This window comes from Podarcis melisellensis, assembly GCF_964234715.1.
Source record: "Podarcis melisellensis genome assembly, chromosome: 7".
NCBI classification, from domain to species: Eukaryota; Metazoa; Chordata; class Lepidosauria; order Squamata; family Lacertidae; genus Podarcis; species Podarcis melisellensis.
In genome coordinates, this window is record NC_138539.1 from 76,568,952 (window position 1) to 76,594,568 (window position 25,617).

Consider the following 25,617-nt stretch of genomic DNA (forward strand, 5'->3'; position numbering starts at 1 on the left):
ACACTTCTTCTGAAGCCAACCTGAAGAAGTGTGCATGCATACGAAAGCCCATACCAAGAACAAACTTAGCTGGTTTCTAAGGTTCTACTGGAAGGAATATTTTTTTATTTTGTTTTGGCTGCCAGTAGGCAGCAATATGGGACACGGGTGGCGCTGTGGGTTAAACCACAGAGCCTAGGACTTGCCAATCAGAAGGTCGGCGGTTCAAATCCCCGCAACGGGGTGAGCTCCCGTTGCTCGGTCCCTGCTTCTGCCAACCTACCAGTTTGAAAGCAGGTCAAAGTGCAAGTAGATAAATAGGTACTGCTCTGACGGGAAGGTAAATGGCGTTTCGGTGTGCTGCTCTGGTTCGCCAGAAGCGGCTTAGTCATGCTGGCCACATGACCCGGAAGCTGTACGCTGGCCAGTAAAGCGAGATGAGCGTCGCAACCCCAGAGTAGGTCACGACTGGACCTAATGGTCAGGGGTCCCGTTACCTTTACACAGCAATATGTACTGTACGAGGACAACAGAGGTTGGAGCCATCATGAAGCAGGCTAGAAGAGCAAGGAAGCAGGCAGGTGGCCTAGACAGTCTCCCCATGATCATCACCACCACCTGCCTGCCTATTTGCATGCACACACAACAGAGTAAGGCAAGGCAAGTAACTGGGTGGGTCAGATTTCTGGGCAAAATGTAGCAGAGAGTTGTGGTAGTGGAGTCAATGAGATGTGGGGTTGGCAGAGTTAGCGAGCAACGTGAGGAGTGGAAGGCTGTAGTAATAAATATATTTATTTAAGCAAGTGGAGGGTTCTAGATTTGTTTTGAAGTTTGCAAAGTCACAGAAGACATCAAATCAACACAACTCCCGGAGCTTACTTACAATACTCGACAACTCATTTTGATATTACGGTTTTGCGCAACGCATATATACACAAACTAGAAAGAGAAATTTGCTCTACAACACGGAACGAATTTAGCCTCTGCTACCAGAAGCACACAGTGCTTAATATGATCTATTCTTAGGAAGATTAAACAACACTGATGTAAAGATCACAAGTGATTTACAAACCATTCTTCAAAGAAATGAATCAATATGAAATCTGTTCAGTATTACAAAGCCAGAGGCTTAACATTTTCAACAAAAATGCAAGTTGAAAATATTTAAGTACATTTTGAGAGGAATAGGGTACTGCAGTGATTACTTTGAGATAGTCGCAATTACTCTTTCTAAAAAAGAATACGGCCTAGGCTCTGTATATGTTGTGACTCTATATGACTGCAAGGAATGCAAAAAGGGGCATTGATTGGATAATTCAGCAGCATGAGAATCTCAGCTTTTTCAAAGTTATAAGAATAATAAAGAGTAGGTTACTAATCCTTATGGCTATGAATGTATGTTGAAAGTTTGCAGGTGAGATTTTGGCAGTCACCGGGACAGTTTAATAAGATTTCCATTGGCTACCGATATGGCAGCAGTGCCTTGCACAACTCTTTGGCTTTCTAAATGGCAGGCAAAACCAGAAAAAAGTATGCAGTACAGTGCAAATCACAGAACTATGCAAATTTACTTAGGTGGTAGGCTTTTCCTTTTCTTGGCATTGAATGTGGAGCATATGCACAGCTCTGATGACGGCTGAATGCAATGCTCTGAATTCTACCACATAGGATATTCTAAGGCATCCTATTCAAAACTACTACAACATAACCATCCTGGCAGTAATGACCTATCAAATCCCATGGCATTTTGGGTCAGCTATAGGCAGTGGAAGTGATGTTCTTGAGCAGAGTTAACACAAATAGCTCTTCCCAGCATCTTTATTGTCAGATGGCAACCCAACATCTGTCTGCCATATTTTTGTGAGCCAATGTAATTGTTGCATGTGGACTATTTCGCACAGAATGAACGGTGTAAATGTGGAAAATACATGTGCAAACAACTTTGGTTGCTAAGGAGACAAGATTCAAAGTATAGTCAATGGTAACCGCCGCCCCCTTTATTTTTTACAATAGGATGTATAACAAGGTCCTTTAACTGCAAAGCAAGTAAGTGGCTTTAAACAATACTGTGATGTTTCTGAAGGACTTGATATACTATTGCTTTCAGCAATCCCAATGCAGGGCCTTATTTCTGTTAAATAAGCAAGATTGGCTACCCTGGAGATTGTATAGTTATCAATCGATACTGATTGATATAAGTAAAACTGAGCTGTCCATAGATCATAGCCTCACAGCGCCCATTTACATTACCAACTTAATACCGGCTTTACACCAATGCCACTATATGATTTCCCTGCAAATTTTAAGTGGGTGATATTGCTGAGAATTATGTGTCAAATTCCCATTTCCCTCACAGAGCTAGTTCCTTGGGGAAAAGGAATGGCTATTAGTTTACAAGTCTATGTGATACACTCAATGTGATCTGATCTTAAAAAGCACACAAAACCAATATTGTGTGAACTGGCCCGCACATCCAATTTGTGCCATTACCAAAGATGTTTATCAATAGGCATATGCTGCTGGTGGGACCTTGAGAGTGAAATATATGGGCTTATAACATGTTACCCTCACAACTTGTGAGGCAGCTTAAGCTGAGAAATGCCGTGGATCATAGTTTTAAGCCAGGCATTAGAGTCACTCTTAAAAAAAAGTTTGGATATTTTATGGTTCTTCAGCAGGGGGATCCGATGGCAGGCAGTTCTGACAGCATCCCCAGAAATTAGATTTACATCCTGATAATAGGGATGTGATAGTGACGGTCATCTTCAGTCAGAAGAAAGACTTCTGGCCAGTCCCTCTGATACACGTCTGTGTAGCTTTCTTGGGAAACGGCTGGATTAAACTTGCACAACCTGTAAACGGTTATCTTGACTTCAAGAGAATGCCCAAGGAGAAACAGTTCGGCCTGTTAAGCAGAAAAGAATGAGAATTACACACTAGCAAACCATAATAAATTGAGTTTGTTGAGTGTGAACATGACATTGATTTGGAGTCATGTCAGCAATTAAATTAACTCAGACATTTAAAGGCAGTGAAGAAAAGTACCATATAAAAACAAATGGGAACCCATGAATAGAAGTTTCATGATGAGTGACCCCAAGCCTTTTGTTTTGTTTTGTTCTATTTGTGACATGTAGGGTGGTATTCTATATCTGGAATATCTACTAAACCTCATGAAACTGACTGATATACCTCTGGAAATTTAAATCTGATGTGAGAAAAAACGTGTATGTGAATGATAAGCATTATAAGAAGGTTTGGTGAGATTCCATTAGGGTTGTAAATTGCTGTTTTATTGAAGTAGCTTTAACTGTCTCTGGACTTCAATTAAAAATGCTGCTATATTCTTTTATTTCCTTGCAAGGGGTGATTTAAACTGTTAATTTATGGTTTTCTAACTCTGTTGTTAGCTTCTGTAAGCTTTCCTGAGGTAAAGATGGAGATATATGTTTCAGATAACTAGCAAGAGTAGAATTCAATTTCTTAAGAAAGAAAATGAGCTCCTTCATTTTAGAAAACAGTTACTGATCCATGTGCCAAATAGGCTTGAAAGTGCATGGGAGATGTCTTGTGAAATCTCAGATAAAATAAATATGGCCAAATAAGGTTTTCACTGCTCAGATGAAGCTTCAGGGCCCATATATTTATTGTCCCTTCCTTGTGACTAGTAGAGATAGAGGAAGCAGAAGCACAATTCAGGTTGTCTCTTGAAGAAAAAAAACTTTTTTTGTTTTTTTTACTGCACACAGCTTGCCCTATTATTTGATTTCTTGATGTAGACAAAGATGCATTAACCTCATGAACACATCCAAGTACTGCAGTATTTGAAGCTTTTCTTGAATGCTACAGAATTGTTGGATTTAGTTTTTCCAGCTCATATTTACCTGATCGAGGCCTCTTCTCTCCCCTATGGCGTTCAGATGATTCATCATGTAGCTCAAAGGGTCCAAGGAAGTATCACGTACAAAAAGCTGGTTAAAAAAACTTGGGATGCACTCTTGCTTGTTGTTCAAGCATTCGTAGGCTTCTATTACTTGGTAGAGCATGATGAATTTTACGGCCTCGTACAGTTTGTGCTCCAAACTTTCGTCAGCAAAAAGGGTATTGCACAAGTTCCCTCTTTCATATGGGTCTTTAATACTACTGACTTCCATCCACTATAATGCATGGAACAACAAAAAGCAGAAGAGGTGGGGGCAAAAAGTTAGCTTGAGGAATAAAACACTTAAATAGCAAGTACTGTAGCAGTTTTATTTTTAGCTAAGTATTTAATATTGTATATACTAACAGCAAACTCAAATTCTCTGAATTCTGATCCAATTTACCAGCAAGCTGAGTGAAGCCCAAGGTCTGCAGAATACCAATACAATAACATACTATTAAGGTGGCAAAAAAGTAAATAAATCCCAAAATGGTCCAGTGAGGACTGAGCATGCTCAGTGGTCATGGAATGCCAACTGGCTGCAGAGGTAAAGAAAAGAAAATTGTGGGGAGAAGGAATGAAATGAAATGTGTGGAAGAGATCATAGAATCATAGAGTTGGAAGAGACCACAAGGGCCATCGAGTCCAACCCCTTGCCAAGCAGGAAACACCATCAGAGCACTCCTGACATATGGTTGTCAAGCCTCTGCTTAAAGACCTCCAAAGAAGGAGACTCCACCACACTCCTTGGCAGCAAATTCCACTGTTGAACAGCTCTTACTGTCAGGAAGTTCTTCCTAATGTTTAGGTGGAATCTTCTTTCTTGTAGTTTGGATCCATTGCTCCGTGTCCGCTTCTCTGGAGCAGCAGGAAACAACCTTTATCCCTCCTCTATGTGACATCCTTTTATATATTTGAACATGGCTATCATATCACCCCTTAACCTCCTCTTCTCCAGGCTAAACATGCCCAGCTCCCTTAGCCGTTCCTCATAAGGCATCGTTTCCAGGCCTTTGACCATTTTGGTTGCCCTCTGGACACGTTCCAGTTTGTCAGTGTCCTTCTTGAACTGTGGTGCCCAGAACTGGACACAGTACTCCAGGGGAGCTCTGACCAGAGCAGAATACAGTGGCACTATTACTTCCCTTGATCTAGATGCTATACTCCTATTGATGCAGCCCAGAATTGCATTGGCTTTTTTAGCTGCCGCGTCACACTGTTGGCTCATGTCAAGTTTGTGGTCAACCAAGACTCCTAGATCCTTTTCACATTACTGCTCTCAAGCGAGGTGTCACCCATCTTGTATTTGTGCCTCTCATTTTTTTTGCCCAAGTGCAATACTTTACATTTCTCCCTGTTAAAATTCATCTTGTTTTGGCCCAGTTCTCTAATCTGTCAAGGTCGTTTTGAAGTGTGATCCTGTCCTCTGGGGTGTTAGCCACCCCTCCCAGTTGTGAGATGTGCAGGAACACTGTAAATATTTTGTACCTTGCAAGATTTTGTTACAGGTCTCACTTGCACACAGATAATGGTGATTCACAGGTGTAAAAGGTAGCTTGTGGTTCAGCCACTCAGTTCTCAGCCATTCACTGCTCTGAGTAGTTGTCCTTAAAGGTGGGTTATCAAGCTTTAAAAACAAACTGTACCCTTTGAGACAAGCCTTTATTTGATGCACTTAATCTCCCGCTTTTTAAAACCACATCGGTTCAATAAATCCGCACATCACTGTAACTCAATGTGGTGCCTTTTTGAGATACTATGGTTCTGTAAAAAGGTGTGCACGTTTTCTTCAGTAACTGTGAAGTAATAAGAATAACACCACTCCCCATCCCATCAAAAAGTGTATTTTAATTCTATTTTGCAGGCCTGTAATATTAAATTTACCCTCTCCAATTAGATTACCCCCACTAATCCTTGCACCTCAATTGCCTCTTTCCCATTTGCTCAGTGGTAGGAAATCTGCTTTGTATGATGATCCCAGGTTCAATCCCAATCACCTCCAGTTCGCGCTTGGAGAAAACTGCGTTTCTCCGCTCTCCCGGGAAGGCAGGCAGGGGGGAGCAAAGACTTTTGCCCCCCGCCGGCCAGGACCTCTTCTGAAGGCTGGCGGGGGGCAAAAGTCTTTGTCCCCCCTGCCTGCCTTCCCGGGGGCTTTTAAATCGCCCTGGGACAGCGGAGAATTCCTCCGCTGTCCCGGGGCAATTTTAAAATGCTCCCGGACGGCTTTTGAAGGCAGGTGGGGGGGGGGAGCAAAGACTTCAGAAGAGGTCCAGAGGGCTCTCCAAGCTGCAGATAGCAGCCTGCTGCCCCGCAGGGCTCCCCAAGCGGCGAATGTCTGCCCCGCGTGAGGGGCGCTCTGCTTAAGAGTGCCCCTCGCACGGGGCAGCAGGCTGCTATCCGCAGCCTAGGCAGGAACTCTTCTGAAGGCTTGCGGGGGAGAAGGGCTTTTCTTCCCACCGCCAGCCTTCAGAACAGCCTTCTGAATGTTGGCGGTGGGGAGGAAAGCCCTCCTCCCACCGCAAGCCTTCAGGACAGGTCCGGGAACAGAGGGGAAGGTGCGCAGCGCTTCTCCTCTGTTCCCAGACCTGTCTTGAAGACTTGTGGTGGGAGGAGGGCTTTCCTCCCCACCGCCAACATTCAGAATGCTGTTCTGAATGTTGGCGGTGGGGAGGAAAAACCCTCCTCCCACCGCAAGCCCCGGGAACAGAGAGAAGCCCTTCGCGCCTTGTCCTCTGTTCCCGGACCTCCCACAGCAAGCCTTAGGACAGGTCCAGGAACAGAGGAGAAGGCGCGCTGCGCTTCCCCGCTGTCCCCGGAGATTTCCCTATGGGCTTTCGTCTTGCGAAGCAAGCCCATAGGGAAATTCGTCTTGCGAAGCCGCTAAAAATCGGAAAACCCTTTCGTCTTGCGGGTTTTTCGTTTAGCGAGGCATTCGTCTTGCGGGGCACCACTGTATGTGAAATGTAACTGATATGCTTTTGTGCCTAAATGAACCATTACGTGTAGTGCTGTATATAAGGAAACCATTACGATTGTAACTAACGCCTTATCTCGGTGGGGAGGGGTGTTATGTACTGAAGTTCTCACCCTGGGCCAGCAGATAGTTATGCAAATAAGGGGTCAAAAGTGACGTTCAGTGATTGGATAGTTTTAGGAAATTGTTACAGTTATGTTGTACTGGAGCTCTATATAAGCAGGCTGGCTGCACCCTTCATTTCAGTTCTGTTCTGGCCTGTGAATAAACAAGAGCTGTTTGAAGAATCACTGTGTCGTCTGATATGTTCACCCACAACTTAATAGTTTAATAATAGACCAATGGGCTGATATGTAAGGTTGTGGCCCTAATATTTCATCCATAGCACAGTGATAGTTTATAGTGACAATGGGCAATCCATCCATCCTGCTGATACCTTCGCACTCACCTGACTTCTCAACGTTTCAATACATCTACGCAATTTTCCCAATGTATTGGAGCCCGTGTACTGTTCTGATCCAAAACTATATTGCTGGATCCAGTTGCAGCCTTGCGAATAAAGAAGTTTCTCTGGGAGCTGAAATAGAAGAGAACATAGCCAATAGAGGAGTTCAATGGGAATTTTAGGACTTCAGGCTGAATGAAAGCATGGTGCATTGGGTACAGGGTCAGATTGGGACCTGGGAGACCCGGGGTTGAAATCCCAACTCGGCAATAATGCTAAGTAGCTGATTTCAGCCTGACCTACCTCACAGGATTGTTGTGAGGATAAAACAGAAAGGGGAAGAACTATGTATACTACATTAATAATAATAATAATAATAATAATAATAATAATAATAATATATGTACACACACACACACACACACACACACACACACACACACAGTGGTACCTCGGGTTACATATGCTTCAGGTTACAGACTCCACTAACCCAGAAATAATACCTCGGGTTAAGAACTTTGCTTTAGGATGAGAACAGAAATCGTGCTCCAGCGGCGCGGCAGCAGCAGGAGGCCCCATTAGCTAAAGTGGTGCTTCAGGTTAAGAACAGTTTCAGGTTAAGAACGGACCTCCGGAACAAATTAAGTACTTAACCTGAGGTACCACTGTGTGTGTGTCCATTTGACTGGGTTTCCCCAGCCACTATGGGCGGCTCTCAACAGAATATTATAAACACAATAAAACATCATACATTAAAAACTTCCCTTAACAGGGCTGCCTTCAAATGTCTTCTAAAAGTCAGATAGTTGTTTATTTCCTGGACATTTGATGGGATGGCGTTCCACAGGGCGGGTGTGACTACCGAGTTCCCTGTAACCTCACTTCTCACAGTGAGGGAACCGCCAGAAGGCCCTTGGAGTTAGACCTTAGCATCCGGGCTGAATGACGGGGGTTGAGATGCTCCTTCAGGTATACTTGAGCTGAGGCCGTTTAGGGCTTTAAAGGTCAGCACCAACACTTTGAATTGTGCTTGGAAATGAACTAATATACTAGAAAATCATTCACTTTGCATATAATCATTTGTTTCAGGATGTACCTTTAGGACATCTGTTGCTTTTGTCCACAATGGAAGAGGAATACCTTGGCAGAAAATCTGGAACAACACAGCTCTCAACACACAGTAGTTATCTCCCCTGACCTGCCGTACATATTTCACATGGTGTCTCCAAAACAACTCTTCATAAGCCTTAAAAGAAAAAGAGAGAAAATACCAAATTAACAAGGAATGGTATTTCCTGAATTTTGGATGGGGACAAATGATTGGCTGGAGCAGTTGATCGAGGACCATTCTAAAGGAGAACACCACAAGCAGCTCTACCATGAGGTAAGGTCAGGGGCTAAATTTTGGGTATCAGCAAGAGCAGCCGAATGGGTGGCAGTCAGAGCTGACCACTGGAACGCAACCCATGGGGAGAAATTCCTCCAATTCAATTCTCAATTAAGCAAATGGGAGCTGCGCAGCAGCACAGTTGTTGTTTCACACAAGACCAACACATTTTCGGTGAGTCTTGTGAAGAAGAGCTTCCCAATGGATTGTACACCATGTTAATTAGTAGGGAAAAAATTAAAATTTTATTATTAACTGAATTGATTGATTGAATCTTCCTCCAGTATGTGCAGAATTTTAGCTTTGTGGGAGTATATGTTTGTTTTTGGCAAACAAAAGGAGGCAGGTATGGCGGTGGCAGAAGAGGTGGGGGCACAGAATTTTCTGCTTTTCAAAACTGAAAGCCAGCGGATATGTATGCATCAAATATGTGCATCATCACATCAAGAAGCTCATGCCAGCAGCTGGAAATATGGGCGAGTGGGAGTTAATAGATAATAAAATATTTTAGCTCTGTGTCTATTTTGTGATAAAGCACACCTTATCAAATTTTCTAATACAGTGGTACTTTGGGTTACAAACGCTTCAGGTTACATATGCTTCAGGTTACACACTCCGCTAACCCAGAAATAGTGCTTCAGGTTAAGAACTTTGCTTCAGGATAAGAACAGAAATCGGGTCCGGCGGTGCAGTGGCAGCAGGAGGCCCCATTAGCTAAAGTGGTGTTTCAGGTTAAGTACGGACCTCCGGAACAAATTAAGTACTTAACCCGAGGTAGCACTGTACCTGAATGGCAAAGATTCCAGACACTGAGAATGTTTCATTTTCCTTCTCCTGTGTTCTGTCTCCTTCACTGCAATGCGATATATGGGAACTAACCATTAGACAGCCATTGCAGTATATTACCCCAAGGACCGCCTCCCCACATATGAACTGATCCAGACCCAGCAATCATAATCTGAGGCCCTTCTTTGTGTGCCTCCTCCATGAGAAGTCTGTAGGGTGGCAACATGAGACTGGGCCATTTCTGTGGTGGCTCCTCTCTTGTGGAAAGCGCTCCCCAGGGAGGCTCACCTGGTGTCTTCAGTACATATCTTAAGACACCGGGTGAAAACGTTTCCTCTTTTCCCAGAGCTTTGGCTAATTAAACAACCTGTGGCCTTTTAAACTGGGGGGTACTGCTTCATTTCTTATTAAGTTACATATTTTTGTGTCTTTACACTGTAAATTGCCTTGTGATCCTCGAATGAGAGGCCAGTATATACGGAAAACTTAATAAATAGATAATTTCCTCCCTGCTTTGAAAATGGCACAGGGGTCGGTCAAGCTGAAATTTTAATTTGCAACAGGGAATTGTGTTCTGTATGCAGGTGCCCAAACTCATCTTGATATCTCGGGCATTTAGCAGAGATTCTGTGTTAAAAATATACAAAACCAAAGGCCAAACAAGCAAGCTGAACTTAGCTCAGCCATCCCTGCAGTGTGTCCATTTCCGTATTAGTATCTCACCCCTCTCATTCTTAGTCTTACCTTTCTCATGTGTTTGGCCTGCTCTGTTTCTTCTTTCCATTCTTTTGCACAGTAGCCAAGCAAATCAGCTTCAGCTGAAACACCTTGGTTATCTAAGTATAAGCACAGGTATCAGTTAATAAAATGAATCTGTTTAAGATTATATGAATTCCCCCCCCCCAAAAAAAAGGAACATTAACACAGTACAGCATATATTACTTGTGAATTTTCTCTGCAGGTATCTGCTCCACCTGAAAGCCAAACAACAAGAACAGTAGTCAGAAAGTCTGCATCAAGTAAGTTTAATAATAATAATAATAATAATAATAATAATAATTTATACTGTTGGAAGCTGGTGAGCAGGAGATTTGTGAATGACTGAAGGAAGTACTTCATTGTGTAACGCAAAAACAAATATAGTTTGCTACCACAAGATATGGTAAATGGCCACTAGCTTAGACGGCCCATCAGAAAGGATTAGGAAAAATTAAAGCGCTATAAAGAAGTATTTGCCCTGATGGCAAAATGGAATCTCCATGTGGAATTTTCTGCTACTGCTATTCAGGCTGCCCAATGCTCTCTATTTCAAATGTCCAGGCTGTGAGGACCATTGTTTATATACCCAAAATGGCAGCTCACTAGAGGTTGGGGCAGGGGGAATTTTGATATTTACAGAAGTACTGTACTTTTCCATGTGTATAAGACTAGGTTTTTTTCTTTAAAAATTACGCTAAAAGGTGGAGGTCGTCTTATACATGGGTAGTGCATAGGGTGGACGTTTGATTGGTTGCTGCTGTGACTATTGGGCGTGTTATTGGTTGATGCGTCAATGGCTGGTGTTGATTTGCTGGCGATGTGGCAATTGGGCAGGCAATTGACAGCTTCTTCCAGCGACGGGACAGACAAAAGGAAGTGCCCCGCATGTGGGTGAGCGATTTTTGGCAATTCCCCCTAAAAAAATCTCAACAACCCTGGGTAACCCCCCCCAAAAAAATCTCAACACTCTGTGCCCTCTCCCCCCACTTTCTTAAATTTTAGTCCCCCAAAACAGGGGGCGTCTTATACATGGGGGCATCTAATACACAGAAAACTACGGTATTTAAAAAATAGAGGGAAAGCTGAGAGGGAAATCAAATGGAGCAGAGTAGCTGGACTGCTGAACAGCATCAATCCACGCTACAATGTTGGTCCGTCTTGTATCTCTGAATACCAAACCTTAGAAGCTTCCAGAGATACCTGGTTCCCTGCTCTTAGACCAGAAGGACTCATGATCTGTTTTAGCAAGGCTGTTACTTGGTTCTAATGCTGGGCTGGAAAAACCTACTTATGCAGCCCTCCGCGTCATCTGAATCTCTGGACACTGCAAACCCAACTTCTAGCTTTCCAGACTGCTCCAATTGGTAATTGTCTCCTCTTTTTGTGTCTGTATGTGCATGTAGGGGGGCAGCTACATTGCATGGGGTTGTCTAGGTCAGGGATGTCCAACTTCCAAGAGACTGCGATCTGCTCCCGCTAAAAAAACAACAGGCACCCATTGTATTGACCAAAGTTGTTGAGCTTTTTTTTGGGGGGGGGAAGGAGCAGGGTTGTTGTTTTTTTTGCAGGGTGGTGTGTGCAATCAATAAGGATCATGCGATTGACCACAATCGACCAGGGACGCCCTGCAATCAACAGGTAGATCGCGATCAACCTGTTGGATATCCCTGGTCTAAATAATACTCTACAATTCCATGGTTCTATGCGTGTGCACACATGAGAGATAGAAAAGCGATGGGGTGGGATGACACAGAGGAAAACTATGCAATCCTGCAAACTCTGCCCACCATAATATCTGGCTGCACTGACCATTGGCTGTGCTTTCCCTCCCACCCATTGACTTTAACCATGGGCCAGTGGCACTTCAGAGGAAAAATTAGTCCATCACACCTACCATTTTAGCAAATGAGCAATATATGTATAGAGTTGCCTGCAATACCACAGAGCAGTAGCAAGAAGAGTCATGGTTAATGCAAACTGTCCCTTTACGGCTTGCAACATGTAGGGGTGATTGGCAGCTCTGATCTAAGAGGGTACATCATTCTATCCTAAAAACAGGAAAAAAAAGAATTATTAACCTTCATTGTTTTTATATATTGACAAAGTAATTCTTCTAAAATGTAAGGTTTATTAATTTCGCAGCACTACAGTGGTACCTTGTTTTGAGTCCGGGATCTGTTCCGGAACCCCGGACGCTAGACAAAGCGCCGCTCTGCGCACGTGCGCGGAGCCATTTAGCGCTTCTGCGCATGCGTGAGCAGCAAACCTGGAAGTAATCCATTCTGGTACTTCCGGGTTTGCCACAGACGTTCGCCGAAATGGACGGTCGACAGGGTGGACATTTGCAGAAGTATTACTGTATTATCAATGCAATGGTACAACCATTTCAGAGTCCCCTACCATACAACAGCATACCCTCACTTCTTCCTAGAAAGCACACAGCAATGGACCCCCGTGCCCTGCCCCACCATATTAATGACACATTCGTAACTAATAATAATAATAATAAAATTTTTTATTTATATCCCGCCCTCCCCAGCCGAAGCCGGGCTCAGGGCGGCTAACAACAATCAAATAATCAAACAGTCAAATAATCACACATTCTAAAAATATTTCATTATAAAAATTAATTAAAATCAAATTGATGGCAACCGATTAAGCAAAATTCTGTGCAGGTTGCCAGAGGAGGGAGTCAGGCTGCGCCCTGACCAAAGGCCTGGTGGAACAACTCTGTCTTGCAGGCCCTAATGAAACATCAGGCAGTCAGGAAAACAGAAGCAGTATTTACAGATCAGGGACCCTGTTCAGATTTTCCCAGTCCCCTTTTTATAAGAAAAGAAAAGAAAAATGGTGCAAAGGAAATCTTTCGATTTACTGTTGGCAGTTCATGCCATTTTGTAAACAAAAAGTGGAAAAAGAAGCCTGTACCTGCGACTGAGAAGTCATGAAACTGAAATAAGTCAACCAGCCAAAAGACTGACCACAAGGTTGAGAAACGGCTTGCAACAGGGCAACCGTCTCTCTCGGAAGGTGGTGGACTCTCCTTCCTTCGAGGTTTCAAAGCAGTGGTTGGATGGCCATCTGTTACAGATGCTTTAGCAGAGATTCCTGTATTTGCAAGGGGTTGCACTTAGATGACCTTTGGGTTCCCCTCCAATCCTACAGTTCTGATTCTGTGAACCACTGTGCAATGAAGGTAGCAAGCCTAGTGTTGGCCTCTTTTTGGGAAAGGACTTCCTTAGCTCTGCTTTTCTCAGATCTCACATTTTAGGTCTCCCCATGACCACCATCAGGCATTTCAGCTGAAAGGTCAAATTGGAGACAGTTGCTAGTGTGGAATGTTTAAAGGCTGCGAGAAGCTCATCTGGTTGCTTCCCCTGCCTCCCATCACTTCCAGGTAACTCAAAATCAGAAAGGAAGCTCATCATCATCTCTAAACATTTCATTCTAGCCCCTTTGCCCTTCCATTTCCTGAGAAATGACCTCCGGCTTTAAGACAGGCACTCTAAACAAAATCGAGGGGTTACTTTAAATAACCATGTTTCCCCTCAGTAAGTTTGCTTCGCTGCTGGCATCAGTGCAGAAGGTCAGATTGTACCTGACAGAAGAAGAAATACCTACATTTACCTTTGTACTGCTGGATATGCAAATGCCTGTCTTGATTGCTAATGTTCCAAAAAGCAGCATCATCTGATAGCTGCCTGCTTATAAAACAGTTGTCTAAATATAGGGCGACAAAAGCACGCCTTGCCAAAAGAAGTCTTACGGTTTCTTTATGCAAAGTTTTGCCATTGGTTCATTTAGCTCATTACACGGATGGACCGCAGCTCTCTGGGGTTTCAGACATTTGAATGCAAGGCATGTGCTCTTCCAAAGAGATACGGCATTTCCCTTGCCTCATTAACTTGGCAAAGCAGAAGTAAATCATTCAAATCAGGGCGTCTTTATTGATGCAGTCCTGGTGCATTAAGGGTGGACTCATACTGGACTGTCCACACACCCATTCTGCTTTATTAGTTGTCCTGCGACGCTTCCCCAATGTTACCACTTGGTTTCTGTCTGGATGGAGGTGCTCTTTCTCTGTAGTGCAGTGAAAGCAGGACAAAACCCAAGCAAAACACCAGAACGTTTGCCATATGAAAAGTCCCCAGGGTTTCAGTAGGGCATGCACTGATTGGAAATGTAGTATGCCCATTCCAAAATTTTTGAAGGCTCAAATGGCAGGATCATGTATAATGACTCTAACATCATCACGAACACAAATCACTATGAGTGTAGAATAGAAAGGCTGTCTGGGGAGTCCCTAAATTTCAAACTGTGTGTAATGTGTTGAGGTTGATAAATCGGGTTAAAAATATATGCATTGCCTTTCAGGCTTTCAGAAGAGGCCTTATCTTTGAGCTGTGGTGGGAAGCAGGGGCACTACCGTATTTTTCGCTCCATAGGGCTCACCGGACCATAGGGTGCACCTAGTTTTTAGGGGGGAAAATAAAGGGGGAAATTTATTCATCCCCCCAGTCCAGGAGCGGCAGCAAGATTGTGCACCGCGCTCAGAAGGCTTGCGGATAGCTGCCTGAAGCCCGGCGAGCGCAGCGGGAGTTGGCACAGCGCTCGCCGGGCTTCAGGCTGCTGTCCGCAAGCCTTTGGAGCGCTCCGAAGGCTTGCGGATAGCTGCCTGAAGCCTGGAGAGCGAGAGGGGTCAGTGCGCACCAACCCCTCTCGCTCTCCAGGCTTCAGCGAAAGCCTGCATTCGCTTCATAGGATGCACACACATTTCCCCTTCATTTTTGGAGGGGAAAAAGTGTGTCCTATAAAGCGAAAAATACGGTAACTTGAAAAAAATATTGGTACATAATTGATCACAAGACATGGTGTGCACACATACCATCTGAATGTCAGTGCCAGTCAACCTGGGGGGGGCACAGCCCCCTCAAATATTTTATTGGGGGTGGGTGAAGAGACCATGGCCTCCAGGAGTTGGTTCCTATGGGGGGGACCTGTGGCCCTCCATATGCTGTTGGACTCCAACTCCTATCAGCCCCAACTAACACAGTCAATAGCCAAGTACTATGGAAGCTGTTGTCCAATCACAATGGGAGTGCCGCAGGTTCCCTATCTCTGTCTTTGAGGGATATGCACAGGACTGAGGTGCTTTAGGTACACCTGTCAGAAAGGGAGCGGTCTAGAAAGCCTGGACTTTGGATTCTGATATTTCAGAAGGGAGGAACAGAAACTACAAAAGCCTGCCTATTTTGACTGAGCATTTGCATGCTACACCCAAGCTCACTTCTTTTCTTTAAAGGCTTCTATAAGGTGCCCACTAAAAAGTCTGTTAAAAATCCTGCAGCTGTTTCATATTAGGGGCTCAATATCCCCCCCTCACTTCTTGCCCTTGAGGCTGATTTTCTGCTCCAGCACTCAAACTTGCAATATTCTGTAGCTCTTCTTCAATTGCATGGGCTGATCCTGTGTGGAATGTCCCTGTGCCAGAAGCATCTACAGTGGTACCTCGGATTAAGAACTTAATTCGTTCTTGAGGTCTGTTGTTAACCTGAAACTGTTCTTAACCTGAAGCACCACTTTAGCTAATGGGGCCTCCCGCTGCCACTGCACCGCTGCTGCACGATTTCTGTTCTCATCCTGAAGCAAAGTTCTTAACCCGAGGTAATATTTCTGGGTTAGCAGAGTCTGTAACCGGAAGCGTCTGTAACCTGAAGTGTATGTAACCCGAGGTACCACTGTATAAACGTTTATTGCCAGTGTGGTTTCCTCCAGATGTTGTCAACTGCAACACGAACAGTTGTCAGGGATGATGGGAGTTAATAACCCAACACAATGGCTACCCCTGGGTCTGGCATATGGCAAGGCAAGTTCAAAGCGACAACCTCTACTGCATTGAAAACTACCGTTTTATTTTAAGGTGTTTTGTAAACAAACAACATTAACCTTATTTTGGAAACTCTGAGTTCTTCCACTGTGTGACAGCAGCATAACACAGAACTGATAGTATCGAGGCACAGTTCTGCAGAATCTCTTTGGGGAAATGGTTGTTGCTTAGAGTGACAGAGGTCATGCTGTTTATATAGAAGGTCCCAGATCAATACTCAGCTAAAGGATCGGGTGGAGGGTGCAGACCTGAATGGTACCTTGGAAAGCCACTGCCAGAGTAGACAGCCCAGGCATTGGCAATGGTATAAAGTACAGTGGTACCTCGGGTTAAGTACTTAATTTGTTCTGGAGGTCTGTTCTTAAACTGAAACTCTTCTTAACCTGAAGCACCACTTTAGCTAATGGGGCCTCCCGCTGCTGCCACGCCGCCGGAGCCCGATTTCTGTTCTTATCCTAAAGCAAAGTTCTTAACCCGAGGTAATATTTCTGGGTTAGCGGAGTGTGTAACCGGAAGCGTATGTAACCTAAAGCATATGTAACCCGAGGTACCACTGTGCTACATCCTCATTTACAATAAGCCTGTAACATATGCACATTTAACTTGTGTGCATTCAGCTTTACACCCTTGATAATTTTATTTTATTTTTAATTAAAGTGGTGAGGTTCTGTGAAAAATGATGTTGGCAATCCCACCAGCCATTGAACCCAATAGGTTTTTACTATACACAATTTTGGCTTAAGGCACGATCCCTGGAACGTAACTCCCACATAAGTTGCGGGCTTATTGTATACAGTGGTAACTCAGGTTAAGTACTTAATTTGTTCCGGAGGTCCGTTCTTAACCACTTTAGCTAATGGGGCCTCCTGCTGCCGCCGCACCGCCAGAGCACGATTTCTGTTCTCATCCTGAAGCAAAGTTCTTAACCCGAGGTAATATTTCTGGGTTAGCGGAGTCTGTAACCTGAAGCGTATGTAACCTGAAGCGTAACCCGAGGTACCACTGTACTAATAGCAAACTCAATTATCCAAGTGTGCAAATGTAGTCAAAATCCTACTAGCCACACACAAGAGGGAAGTTTCAGGCAGGTTTGGCGGAACCTTCAAGGTTTCTAGGCATACTAAAAACTTTTATGGAAAAAGTACCCTAAAAGGGGGGATTCCAAACCAAAGCAATGAGGGCTGAGCATGAGTGTGCCACGGAATGGTGGCTGACTGTTGACAGAGCGATAACATAAAACCAATGAGGGGCTAGCCTGTTTTTCTGGTTGGCTGGCACTCTACCCCACTGCCATACAAGAGCTCTGAGCAAAACTTGAGTTTTGAGACTTACTGGGATGGATTCCAAAATGATAATCTAACAATAGTGATGAATTTGAGCAAACAGCTTCATAATATACAGCTCTTTCTTTCAGGCCAAATCAGATGTGATGTAGAATATCTGTGAATGAGATCTCCCACATTTTTTTTAAGGACTGAAAACAACTGCATGGGGCAGGATTGGGATTGGGAAATGAAGGGGGGGAAGTGTTAACTCTCCCCTCTCAATTAAAACCACCACCTGAAGCTGCTATTTACTTGTGGGCGGAAATATAACAGGTACCCATTCTGCTGCCAGCCATTGCTCTACACTACCCTGCTAGCGTGAGTGCGCAAAAGAATGTAATAAGCAATTGCGACCCACATTAGGATACCACAGACATTTGCATCCTCGATCACACATATAATGTGTGAGGATTATGCTCTAGCCACAATGCCTTTTAGTCTGCTTTTTTCACTCACCCCTGCCTCAAGTCTTAACTTCTACTGTAAAGAGGAGGTGTAGTTCATTGCCGACTTAGAATGATAAGAGTTAGGAAAGACCCTGAGGATCCAGGCCCCTGCAATGCAGGAATATGCAGCTGCATCGAACCTGCAACCTTGGCATTATCAGCACCAGGCTCTAACCAGCTGAGCCATCCAACTTGTATGAGAAGTAAGGATGTCTCTGGCCTTGAACTTTTCCCTATTTTCCATTTTTGGCACATAACGCCAAACGCTCTTGAGTCTACAAGCAAATGTTCCCACCCCTCCCCCATGCAATCTGATAAAATAAAAACCTAGCAACGCACCCACCCCTCCCCTTCCTTATCCAAAACTCAACCGCGCACCTATACACAAAGGCGACGCGTAAAAAGTCTCTGCCTGGAGCGCTTTTGCGCGCGGGCAAAAAAACAGGCGCTTCTCGAGTTTTCCCAGCGCACAGGTCAGGCAGCAAAAAAGTGGGGGACTTGGCTGGGAGTTGCCGAGGAAGTATGGAATCGGGGCCCTCGGCTACATCTGCTTGTGGGGAAAGGAAGCCCAAAAGCTGGGCGCGCCAGACAGAGAAGGGAAGTGCAGAAAGAGAGAAGTAAGCGCTGCCTTCCGCTGTTTGCGTAATTGCGCGCAGCCAGCGCCCCTTCCTCACCCCGGGTCTCGCCTCCGGGGAAGCTCTCGGAGAAGAGCCGCTGACAGCGGACTGCTTTTCCTTACCGCCTTCGCAGTTGCTCGGGCCTCTTCTTGCCTGCGGCGCACTCAGAGGGCGGGCGCGGGTGAGTGGAGGCGGCAGAAAGGAAGGGAGAAGGCGCGACAGCAGCCTCACTCCGCCCGCTGCTGGCGGACACAAAGGCCACACCGGCCACGCCTCTGGAGGCTGGCGGCCCGGGCAGGAGAGACGCCCCGATCGCCAGAAAAGCCCTCGCGGAGTAACAGCCCACTTTCCCTTCTCCCTTTCTCTTGGTGCTGCTGGAGTCGAAGCGCACTTGGGCATTTTAAAGGCGAGGTTACAAGTAGATGTAAGGGCAAGGAAGCGAGAAACAAGAGAGGAAAGACTGCCATTGATTCTTGAATTGGTCCTGGCCGTGTTTTGGAAGTAAGGCATGAGAAGGGAGGTATTGCACAATTTTTGTGAAGGCAGAATCGCGCACTGCATCCAAACCATACTGCAACCTCACCAGCCCCGCCTTCCTTTTCAAAAAAAAAAAAATTGTGTTGGGTTTGACAGGCTGCTGGACACAGCATGTTGAAAAGCCTTTTTTAAAAAAAGGAATGAGCCTAGGTTTTGTGAAATGCACTGCATGGTACTATTTTGACATACACATTCTGAAAGCGTTGCGCAAGATGAGAAAGAGCCTTAAGGTGTTAGCAGTCAAAAGTTATTTTGTTCCTACTGCAGCAGTTTCAGAAAAAAATGCACACAACAGCTCAAAGACTTCTAAAAACACAGCCTGCTTAGCAGAAAAGGGCCTACGTGAATTCTGGCCAACTGGTGACTAGAACAATTCATAGCCCTGATCTGAAGAAAAGCTTATATTAGAGTCTGCAGTTATAGCAGAAAGAGCCACTCTGGGCAATATGCTTATGGGGGATCCCCAGGATTTGCCTTTTTGCAGGGTGGAGGAATAAGTAAATACTTCAAATACATAACCAAATACAACAAGCATCAGATAACAGGTCTATCATTTCTGGTAGGTCTGGAGGCTAAGCAGTAGCCAGGCCAGATTGTCCCATCTAAAACAAATTTGGACACAGAGCAATACTGGACTACAGTTCAGGACTGTGTTGTGCACCTGTTTAGCTGGGGATAGTGGCGTAATAACACGAGTTGGATTGCAGCAATTACTTTACCAGGGAAGACCAAAAATGGCTATAAAATGAGTCAATAAGTTTCTTCTCTGGAAGAATGGGTGTGTCCTTCTCAACCTCTCTTTGTTCAAGTGATTAGTTGGCCAATTGCTTTCCTGACATCAGTTGTTACCATGATTTCATTCACTGGGTAAACACATTGACTTGGGGAAATAGGTTAGTTTGTTACAAAATGAATGGGCATAATAGTTCTTGCATATTTTGCCAATTATTTTAGGTTCTATGATGGCAAGAGTTGCTTTTTAAAAAACATTTCATTAAGAAATCTGGGAATCCAGAGATGATAGCTAATCCAGGAGGGGCAACTGCCCCCCCCCCCGTGCGTATTGTACATGCTGATAATTTAGCAAACAAACAAAAAGCAGCCCAAATAATTTTCATCAGGAAATAACTGCCAAACCATTTGCTTCAGTAGTCCATAAAAAAGCAGCACAGAAGTAATGCAGAATGACCTAAACTTCTTGGTTTTTGAATGATGGAGATTTAAGAACAACAGTCTCAGAGGTGGGAAATGTTATTTGAAATTGGCCTCTGGTTTATATGGCTGCAAGGTAAAGCTAAAGGGACCCCTGACCATTAGGTCCAGTCGTGACCGACTCTGGGGTTACAGTGCTCATCTCGCTTTATTGGCCAAGGGAGCTGGCGTACACCTTTCGGGTCATGTGGACAGCATGACTAAGCCACTTCTGGCGAATCAGAGCAGCGCATGGAAACGCCGTTTACCTTCCCACCAGAGTGGTACCTATTTATCTACTTGCACTTTGACGTGCTTTCGAACTGCTAGGTTAGCAGGAGCAGGGACCGAGCAACGGGAGCTCACCCCGTCGCGGGGATTCGAACCGCCAACCTTCTGATCAGCAAGTCCTAGGCTCTGTGGTTTAACCCACAACGCCACCCGCGTCCCTTGTATGGCTGTAATATACATCTATATAGCTTGTGTTGCATTGAAACCTCATATTTTATCCAATGCAATATCCTATCTTCTCGGGTGCATTTGTATCTGGCTGGTAGCTATTGAAAAAATAGTGTTGCAAAAGTTGGACTCCACCCTCAACATGTGGCAAGATTCCAGGCGCTCACCAAGGGTCTGTGTTGCTGTGAGAATCAAGACATGGTGGAAACTGTTTTAATTACACGTATCTACACCTTTAGTCTACATCGAGGGTGTCCAGATCTTACAGCATGGTCCGCTCAAGTGAGGCTTGTTCCCCACAGCAGTGCAACACTGGAGTTCAAAGCATTTCTCCCAACCTGCCATCAGCCAAAATGGTTCTGCCCCTTTTCCAGCTATTCCAAGCCTCCTGTCAAAAGCCCCAAACTCTTCCTGTGACTCCACACCTAGTTATCCTGGCAACTCTCCAAATCTGCTACCTCTGTTCACACCTCAAGCCAGTGGGGAAGGACAGTTCTCTTGCATTGCCAGTGGCCCTCAATGGCCCTGTATTTTGCTTTAAATGGCCCTAGCCTGGCCAGGTCATTTTGCAACAGCTAGCCCAGGAATTCCTCTGCAGCTTCTATTATCCCTTCACATCCAAAATAATCAAAATCCTACCATTTATTAATTCCTAGGGTTTAGCCCCCACCCCCAATTCATAACAATAGAATGCTTGATAGTTCAAATGTTAGCCACTGTGTCAGGTGCAGAGAATCTGTGGCCCTGCAAATGTTGATGGACTACAAATGCCATCATCCCAGACCAGCTGGGACTGATGGGAGTTGACAGCCTCAACAGAACTGGAGGAAAGCATGTTCTTCATCCCTGTGCTATATATTTGATTATGGAAATTAGTTTCCAGGAAATGCAGTATTTTACATGTACTGCTATGGGAAAGGCCATAATTTGCATCTGTTCCATAAACAAATTGCAAGGTACGGCTTTTTAAAAAATCAACACACGCACATACACATAGACCTCTGAATCCTCAGAGGTCTATATTATTAAAAAATACTCTGCCACAGCAAACTCCTTAGAGCTCTCCTACAAGTCCCCAGATGCGTTTCAAACGCATGGGTTAGACTAGAAACAGGGATGATGAGAGTGGAGGCTTATATCCACCTAACATCAATCTATAAATGGCTGACATTGAATCTGCTCCCCTGAGGAATAGCCCCACTGATCCTCTGCAACCAGTTCCAGTCAGGCTGGCAGACAGCAGTCCTGAACACCCTTCAGAAACTGGGTTTTGCCCCTCAAGCCCTTCTAAGTCTCGGGTTGGGCCAGGCAAAAGCTACAGTCAGGCAAAGAATCATAGACACCGATAGACAACAGGACTGCTCAAGGTGCCCTGACTATAAAATTGGAGAAATCGAGAGAGACATAGCCGCACCAGCAGCATATCTCTTCTTTCTCGTATCCAAAAATACAAGAAGGGCTTTTACACTCGCCAGAAGCTTGGCTCTGCCCTTGCTGATCCTGGAAGGATCCTTTAAAAAAATCGCATATGCTCAAGAGACTTTGCGCCTGTTCATTGGGGGATATAGGAAGCTCAGAGCACTTGTTCTTTAGATGTCCCTTTTATGAAGAGGCACGAAGTGAGACCATTGATCCCCTGCTGGTGAGGCTCGCTGACCTCCCGGAAAAGCAAAAATTTGACCTTTTCCTGTTAGGCAAAGATCATAAGACCACCCAGATGGTTGCCAGATTCTGTGTACAGATCTGTAGGCACAGACCATCCCCCAACCCAAACTAGTTTGTTAAGAAAATCCCCAAACTCGGTTCCATGGGTGACTCTGGGTCATCTTTCTGTGGTAGCGTATCTTAAAGTTTTAGGTGTCTATATGCTTATCGCATTTATAAATTTTAAATTTATTGTTGTACATTGTTTTAAATGTTTGTTTTCCTTCTGGGATAGTACCCCCAAGTGTGTTTTATAAGCTAGTCTCTGACCATAATAAATTATCTATCTATCTACTCTGCCACAGCTTTGGTTAAAGAGTACTGTCTCTTCTTAGGGAGTCTGGAAACTTCCAATTGTCAGAGCGTCCCAATATTCACCTGTGAAAGACTGGAAGATCAGCCAGTTGCCACTTCTGTCACGATCAGGAAGTTTGGCTGTGCTTTTCCTAAGTTGTTCTTCCAGTTCACTGGAATGAGTGCACAAGAACTTCCCAGTAAGATGCAACACAGATCATTGGCTTCTACCTTGCTGCTTCCAATAGTGGCTCAAAATCCCACCTTAGTTCACAGTAGGGCAGGTACTGATCAGCGTTAAAAGCCTAGAAGGTTTTTCACAGCCAGATCTAGAAATTACAATTCTTGTTGATAACCATCTCTTCAGTTGTCGGGAGCTTTCAAGACAAATCTTTAACGGAAGTGTTTCAGGCCTGGTGAAACTTGAGTATCATCATTTGCTCTCAAGTCACTGTGGCCCAGATACTAGTTAAACTTTTGGGACACTGGAGATATAGACAGAAAATGGAAGTGTTGCTCATTGTAGAGGCATTGCTTTAGTCTGAACCCACTGCTCCCTTAAGTTGGAGTGTGGCAGCCACTATGAAACATTACATGCAAATCTATGTAGCTAAAATGTACAAATTAAACACAGACTTCCAGGTCAAGATTTATTTTCCAAGTAACTCCTGCACAGAACAACATGCTCACATTTTGCTTTTATGAGCTGTTGCCAGTGGAATCAAATAGCAATTAAAAGGTGGCCGGCGAGGCTTTCAGGGCTGGTGCAAACACGTTGCGCAGCTGATTGATGTAGCTAGATTTATAATTAACTTTACCCTACATGGCTGCCACTGCGGCTTACAGTGAGGCAAAGCAAAACCAACATCTTGAGAATTATTATTTTTTAAATCATTTTTTTTAAAAAAGCAATTCAGGATCTGCCCTCGATTTCCTGTTTGCAAGAAAATAAACTCTAAGGGGCTCAACAGCCTTGACAGAAAAAGGGAATGTTTTTGGTGAGCTTCTCTTGGGAGGAGGTTTCCCCAAAAGTCTTATTTGTAGTGTCAAGCCGCCCTGTCTTTTCTGCCACTGAGGTGGAAGCGGCAAATGTGGGAGGGCTCTCACTAAAGACCAAGGGGTAAAGCTTGCTCTTACTCCAGGGTAACTAACCCACCCCCCACATAGATATGAAAGTCCTAAGTGCACCTATTAAAATAGCATTTAAATAACTGCTTGGGACTGCTGTGAGTTTAACTGTCCTGTTTTTATTTTCTCCTGCTGTTTTTAGACTATGTTGGATTGTATGCAGCATTAGTTTCTATGATTTTATGATCATTTTAAAAAAAATATGATCATTTTTAAAAATTTGACTGGAAGCAGCTGAGACAGCTTAGGTTTTTGGGTAGCATATATACGTTCTAAACCAGCCAACCAAGGAGAAGGCTTAGCAAATACTTATTTGGTGTTCTCGTTTTCTACATGCAGGTAGTATTTTTTGTATTATTATTGTTTGGGCAAGGGGAGTTTTAAGCATGAAATCCTCTATGTACCTTCTGAAATGGTACATGCATACCTGCTGCTGGATCAGGGCATGAGGAAAAGCCAGGAAAGGGTTTACCACTTGATTCTCTTTAAACTAGCTCTCAGTGACATGAGAAGAATGCTTTTCCATCAACAATTTTTAATTTATTTCCAGCTTACCAAACACCTCGCGCTGCACTACCAAGAGAAGGCAAAATATATCCTCGCACCCCAACACTCATGTACATACATCCATACACAAAACCATCTCTCAATACCACTATGGTGATTAGCTTTTAACCTGAGTTTCTTAGCCAGTACAAGGCTGGCCAGCAGACACTGATAGCACTCAGCAACAAGCATCTCAACCGCCTTATAAGACTTTCATTTGGCTAGCAAAAAATAGTGTTGTATGATAACCAATGGTGCTTCTGCCTGGGGGTGGGGGAAGAAACCACCACCCAAAATTTTACACTTATGTACAAAATACTGGACTACATACCCACCCTTAGCATCAAATATGGTAATATTCGCCTGCAAATGTGTCCCTAAACAACTGTGAAATGCTACAGATTAAAATTCTTAAGAGTTCTTAACATACACACCATTTCAGCTCTAGGAACTCGCCCCTTTTTTTCTGCTGAACTAACAATCTTCACTCTTGTCAACTCATCTTCTACTTGCCGTATCATTATCCTGGTTGTCCAACTGTTCAAAACATCTCTAAATCCTATAAATTGGAAGCTGAGCGAAAGGTCTTTCGAGCTAGAATTCTTTCCCCCCTTTAATTCAATTGCTCATTGCCACAGAAAGCCACCTTTTCAGAAACAGATAATCTTTACAGACTGAACAGCGAGGAGCCCAGGCTTCCTGTTACGTTTCCGATAAACTTCTCGAGAAACATTTCATGGTTTGTGCAGATACTTCTCCAGATGCAAACCACAAAAAGAAGTTGAACGTAACATAGGCTTCTCTTTTCTGTGATGGCTGCAGGAGAGCTCAATTTAATCCGTCCTAAATTGAAGCAGTGTACAAAAGATTGCATTCCCATTAACAGCATCAGGCTTTTCTACCAGGAATATTCAAAGAGCCTTCTGTGCACTTGCCCTTGTCCATAGGGGCGATTATGTCCAAGGTGGAATTCTAATTCAGGAAGGTAGCGAGGCCTTCACAGGTTGTGTGATGGGATACATCCCATCAAATGGTGGCTTCTCACAAGCCATCGCTCTGCATTAAAAGGTAAAGGTAAAAAAGGTAAAGGGCCCCTGGACGGCTAAGTCCAGTCAAAGGTGACTATGGGGTCGCGGCACTTATCTCGCTTTCAGGCTGAGGGAGCCGGCGTTTGCCCACAGACAGCTTTCTGGGTCATGTGGTCAGCATGACTAAACCGCTTCTGACACAA

General features: G+C 44.3%; 2 protein-coding genes across 5 annotated transcripts in view; one reads left to right on the forward strand and one right to left on the reverse strand.

The window, feature by feature from the left end:
* Positions 1 to 753: 753 nt before the first annotated feature.
* On the reverse strand, positions 754 to 25,100 carry OTULINL (OTU deubiquitinase with linear linkage specificity like). 3 transcript variants are annotated; one of them, XM_081919131.1, is made up of 8 exons: positions 24,821 to 25,100; positions 12,147 to 12,300; positions 10,436 to 10,467; positions 10,238 to 10,329; positions 8,417 to 8,566; positions 7,324 to 7,452; positions 3,864 to 4,136; positions 754 to 2,884 (listed from the first exon to the last, which is right to left on the reverse strand). In XM_081919131.1, exons 2-8 carry the CDS (start codon positions 12,251 to 12,253, stop codon positions 2,705 to 2,707), a joined length of 963 nt encoding a protein of 320 aa, XP_081775257.1. In that variant the 5' UTR covers positions 12,254 to 12,300; positions 24,821 to 25,100; the 3' UTR covers positions 754 to 2,704. The 3 variants fall into 3 exon arrangements, with proteins under 3 accessions (XP_081775257.1, XP_081775256.1, XP_081775258.1); XM_081919130.1 differs by lacking the exon at positions 24,821 to 25,100 and adding an exon at positions 18,650 to 18,801; XM_081919132.1 differs by lacking the exon at positions 24,821 to 25,100 and adding an exon at positions 18,585 to 18,748.
* LOC309374297 (uncharacterized protein) overlaps positions 8,573 to 25,617 on the forward strand; it is a 42,156-nt gene continuing 25,111 nt past the window's right edge. For both annotated transcript variants that reach the window (XM_081919135.1, XM_081919134.1), the window contains exons 1-2: positions 8,573 to 8,704; positions 10,455 to 10,512. In XM_081919135.1, coding sequence (XP_081775261.1) covers positions 8,606 to 8,704; positions 10,455 to 10,512 — 157 coding nt within the window. In that variant the 5' untranslated portion in view covers positions 8,573 to 8,605. The remainder of the gene's footprint in view (positions 8,705 to 10,454; positions 10,513 to 25,617) is intronic.

Excerpts from the sequence above, each read along its gene's own strand:
- OTULINL (XM_081919131.1), bottom strand. The coding sequence starts at position 12,253 with ATGTTGCAAGCCGTAAAGGGACAGTTTGCATTAACCATGACTCTTCTT. Across the intron at positions 10,330-10,435 it reads CCTGCAGAGAAAATTCACAA|ATAACCAAGGTGTTTCAGCT; the intron begins GTAATATATGCT and ends GCTTATACTTAG. Across the intron at positions 2,885-3,863 it reads AGAGAAGAGGCCTCGATCAG|GCCGAACTGTTTCTCCTTGG; the intron begins GTAAATATGAGC and ends TCTGCTTAACAG.